General features: G+C 39.3%; 1 protein-coding gene and 1 non-coding gene across 2 annotated transcripts; both read right to left on the minus strand.

Moving 5' to 3' along the window:
- Positions 1–1,681: 1,681 nt before the first annotated feature.
- Positions 1,682–3,939, minus strand: LOC147627222 (large ribosomal subunit protein eL24-like). Its single transcript, XM_086815893.1, has 5 exons — positions 3,778–3,939; positions 3,094–3,169; positions 2,638–2,739; positions 2,161–2,309; positions 1,682–2,081 (listed from the first exon to the last, which is right to left on the minus strand). Exons 1-5 carry the CDS (start codon positions 3,786–3,788, stop codon positions 1,925–1,927), a joined length of 495 nt encoding a protein of 164 aa, XP_086672019.1. The 5' UTR covers positions 3,789–3,939; the 3' UTR covers positions 1,682–1,924.
- On the minus strand, positions 2,862–2,952 carry LOC147627223 (small nucleolar RNA R44/J54/Z268 family). Its single transcript, XR_015268550.1, has one exon. It is a non-coding gene; the product is annotated as a small nucleolar RNA R44/J54/Z268 family (small nucleolar RNA).
- Positions 3,940–4,764: the final 825 nt, after the last annotated feature.

A 4,764-nucleotide genomic window follows, 5' to 3' on the forward strand; every position in this document is an offset into this window, starting at 1 on the left:
TTATGAGGCGAGTTTGTATTTAGCCCTTCATGTTTATACTTAGTCCTTCATGGCTATTTTTTCTTCGACTAATTGAAGAATCTCTCGGAAAAAAAAAAGAATCAAAAACATCAAGGCAAATCACCAAAAAAAAGGAGCAAGAGTGGACAAGGATCAAAACCCAACATACAGACGAAGATGCTAAGTTAACCCGATTCATATTAGAGCTGACTGAGATTAAGGACTCCATTCAAGATTCCCAATGAGTTAAGCATCTCTAGAAAAGCTTTTTAGTAGCTGAGGTTTTAGTTTCTAAATATTACAAATCCTCTCATTATGTGATTTTAAGTAATGCTTCAACACATATCATTGTTTTCTTTGGAGTTAATTCTAAATGTTGCCTAAGTGCTTGGTGGTATAAACACCTATGAGATTCTACTATAATATTACTCTCCCTCTTCATCTTGCTTGTTAGAAACCTCCATCGTGTGAATATTCTTCTTGAGTTCCGTTGGTGGGACATCTAGTATAGTAAATAGTAGTAGTATGTTATTAAGGAATCTTGAAAATCAAGAAGCCAATGAGAAAAGTAAAAGATATTTCTCAATAAAATATAATATTTGAAAAGATCTCTAGACTAATTTACCATGGCTTTGAATATCTCCTTGTTTTGCAGAGAAAATGAGCCCATATTTTACAAGACAAATGGAAAGGACTCCACGAAGGAGACCGTCAGTGACACAAACCGCATCTCTCCTGTTGACTACGCACAAGTGTAGATCTTGATTTTGGGCCCAAGTTAGCACAGTGCAAATGACTAGACGGCTATGAAGGGTGAAGCTCCATCATGGTGAGAAAGAGACAGCAGTAGACAAGTTGTGGAGAAAAGACGATGTAACACAACTCAATGATAGATTTGATTAATAAAGTACAAGCCCTTGTTACATAGGCATTTCTCATGCATGCCTATCCACCCTGATAAGAGGTGGTTCACCTCTTACATACGGAAGACTAAACAATGAACGAAGTCATTGAAATTGACTGTTAATATGGATACACAACTTACTATGGACAAAGAAATAAAAAAAAGTCAGTAGGTAATACAAGAGAGCGTAATGAGGTTAAGTAGGCGCCAATAAATAACACCAACTATAACATTGGTAGATTTACACCCACTATGTTTTTCACAAGCTCCCAAAATTTGAATCACCATTCCAAAAGTAGAACAAAAATGCTGAGGCATCACAATACTTTCCCCGAAAATCCACCATATTATATATGGCCTCTTAGTTGCAATAATATTGCCTTCTCTAATGATAAAAGGGCTTCGTTGAAATAATATTCCCTTCTCTAATGATATATTTAGGGGAGCAAATGGATCTTATAGTAATCAATGCTATTTTTGAGCCAACTCTTTTGGAAATTATGTGTCCTCTGTCTTGCAAGAGCAATGGTAAAACTAAAATAAGATACCACATTTACCACCACTATGATTTTGTTAGGTGTCACAAAGCCAGACCCTCTACCCTAGACAAATAATAAGTTTGATGTAATCTTATTTAATGTGCGCAGCGCATTGCATGGATAGTGTTTGAAAAGATACTTTCCAATGCATAGCGGGAAGTAATCTGGTATATGAATTAATAAAAATCTAGAACTTCCACCAGATGCTTGAAGAACAATCCAAACATCCATATTAATCTATACGAAGTTTTGAAATTTTCAAACCTCATTAATATGGATAAAAGCTAACCAAGTTTGTTCTATAAGGGAAGGCTCATTTTGCTTACATGATCAAAAATAGAAAAAGGGTAGTCAAACCAGATAGACATCCAATTACGATTTTTAGAGGAACACACAGATAATCTCAGGCATGTGCTCATTTTTAAAAAAACCTCAGCTCTTAGAATCTTTCGAGCATTTGTGTTTGCTTACACATTACACTCTACCGCTTTCCACCACCACCTCCAAGCTTGGGACCTTTCGGCATCGGGCCTCTACTTACAGCAGTCTTGGGAGCACCCTTCGAGGATTTTGCCATGGCCTCTACTTTCTTTGCTCTCTTCTCGTCTTTAGTCTTCTTGATACGCTCCTTAATCTCTCTGTTAAACACAAAACAGAAACTGAGAAGTAGATTCCCTACCAGCTACTACACACTCCATCTAGCTAGCTAAGCTCTACCTCAGAGCAGCCTCACGTGCAGCAGCTCGGACTTCAGTCTTCTCTGATCGCTTCTTTTGAATCACCTCAAGTGAAGCACCAACAATGGACCGAGAGTAAGGTTTGCTAGTAGTCTTTCTCCTCTTCTTGAAAGTTTCAGCATGGATGTCCTGTAAGATCCAACTGTCAGAGAATATACATAGAAAGGTGTAAATGACTGCAATTCTTGAAAAAAAAAACACAAAGTTCATGTCAAGGCAGCAGCCAAAGCACAAGACGAGCAGCAATCATGAACTCCAATGACTATCAACACCTTTATGACCAGTAGATATACCAGTATGCTTAGCCCCACCAGATGAGCAGAAATCAAGGATTAAGAGCTGCTTGCTTGCTAGAAGAAAAGTATGCTGTTGCCATTTCTATTCTAGAACCGTAGAGCTAACAAAACATGAAAGCAGCACCAACAGAAGATGAGCTGTGACTGGATCTACACCGTACCTTTTTATGCTGTTTCCGGTAAAGGGCAGTCCATGTCAACTTGGATGGTTTCAGTCTATTGTGGAAGTACCGCTTACACTTTGAATTGAGAAACAAGAAAACCTGCAAAAAGACAAGGGTGAGAGTGTAACGTGCAATCTGATGAATGTCACCTGTTTTAAGCATGAACATACTGCATACTTGCACCGTTAATGCCATACTAAAGTCTGCAGTTGGAGGGTTGAAGTGCATCATAGAGATTCCCATATTAGATAGTGTCATCACACCCACACAGTGGTTCCAATGTCCCTATACGTTTTTTTAATCATCTGCACTTTGAAAGACTAATGGACTCAGGGCCTCATATTTCTCAAGAGTTAAATGCAAGGTGTTGCCTAGGCCTTGGCCGCTGCTAATGTAACACAAAAAAGGGTAATGTATGCCTGTGTACAAGCTAGCAGAACAGGCACAATTCACCTGAGAGTCTCCTCTGACAAACCGGATTCCCCTTCCAGGATAGATTTTTGAACCGCTGAAGCGGCAAACCTCCGTTCTGCAAAGCAATAAAAATCGGTATCAACAAGGGCATGCCATACAGCACTGCAGACAGAAATCGGAAACACACTACTGCAGTACTAATAACATGAAACCCTACCAATGAGATGAACACAAGCATTCCTGCAACTCCTCAGGTTTAAAAAAAAGACAATGAGGTGCTACATTTAAACAAGAGCCACATCGGGTAGGCTATAAGCGCTAGACAAAAGCCCTGCTTCAATGACACAACTAAAATCCCTGTGGCTAAAACCCTAAACGATCTAAGCACGACCTCGATCATGTGTTACCCCTAAACTCCCAAGAAGGTGAAACTCTGGGACTCTAAAAGACACTAAACCCTAGTTCTATACAGAAATAAACCCTGAACAGAAGCTGAGGCCAAAGTAAAATATAACACACGAATCGAGCTTGTAGAACCAAAATACAGCTCTTTGCTCAAAACAAACCCTCTACAGACTCAACGCAGCTCTGTGCTGAGGCCAGAGAAAACCGTGACAGATTAAACCCTAAAATCAAGCCTCTGGAGCCCTAATTCAGCTCTGTGCGGGGACCAAATCTAACCCTAAACAGACGGGAAAGACGAAAACAAAGAGACATTCTTACTTGAGCACCATGATCTCCGCCTCCTAACCACGGCTTCGAAAGCTCGAGGAAAAGACCCATAAAAGCAGAGTCTTGGTTGCTTAGACTGAGTTAGAGGTTGAAGAAAGTTCACGATGACCTCTAGCCGTCCATAGTGTCTAGATCTGACGGACCACATATAATGAAAAATTAGGTCAAACACCTTTGAGTTTATGATTGAAGGTCTAAACCAACTCGGTGCCAACGTCAAGACGTCACAAAGAACCTCAAAGTATAATGGGCAAGTATCCTTGTAAGATATCAAAGAGAGATAGGCCACCGAGGGCACGATCATGGAATCATCGAGCCTCTTGTGTAGGGTGGCCTTTATACTTCACCAAATATATGTGATGAACATGACCTCTTTGTGTTCTTGTCTACTCATGGTCTCAAATTACTTCAGGTTCTACTATCTCAAAGTCTTCTTCTAGTAAAAGGGGATCATCATAAACTAGGAGTGCTAGAAGAGTACCTCTAAATGGCCTTTATACTTCACCAAATATATGTGATGAACATGACCTCTTTGTGTTCTTGTCTACTCATGGTCTCAAATTACTTCAGGTTCTACTATCTCAAAGTCTTCTTCTAGTAAAAGGGGATCGTCATAAACTAGGAGTGCTAGAAGAGTACCTCTAAATGGTCGTAAAAGTCTAATGTGAAAGGAGTTATGAATATGCTAAGCATTATCTTGGTGAGAATCTTACAAGGTTCATGGAATCTTAGAGCCAATTTAACTGCAAGGTTTTTCTCTACACTCTTTAGTCTTCTCTTTTCTATCTTAGCCACATATAATCTCCTTCTTGAAAAGTCATAAGCTTGCGTTTCTTATTGACATGGGTTGTGTATTGGTGGGATTGAGCTTTAGAGATTAACTTTAGAGATAGTTTTATCTACTTCACTAAGAATATGGGTATGATCTAGTGAAATCATCTATTGTTGAGAGAGTCTAAAAGCAGGTGTCGATAATTT

The sequence above is a fragment of the Cibotium barometz genome, chromosome 21 (genome assembly GCF_041138505.1).
Source record: "Cibotium barometz isolate CiBa-2024 chromosome 21, ASM4113850v1, whole genome shotgun sequence".
NCBI classification, from domain to species: Eukaryota; Viridiplantae; Streptophyta; class Polypodiopsida; order Cyatheales; family Cibotiaceae; genus Cibotium; species Cibotium barometz.

What these genes read in the sequence shown, in the direction of transcription:
- LOC147627222 (XM_086815893.1), bottom strand. An exon ending in TTGTCAGAGGAGACTCTCAG is followed by an intron (nt 2,740 to 3,093) that starts GTGAATTGTGCC and finishes GTCTTTTTGCAG; the next exon opens with GTTTTCTTGTTTCTCAATTC. An exon ending in ACCGGAAACAGCATAAAAAG is followed by an intron (nt 2,310 to 2,637) that starts GTACGGTGTAGA and finishes TGGATCTTACAG; the next exon opens with GACATCCATGCTGAAACTTT.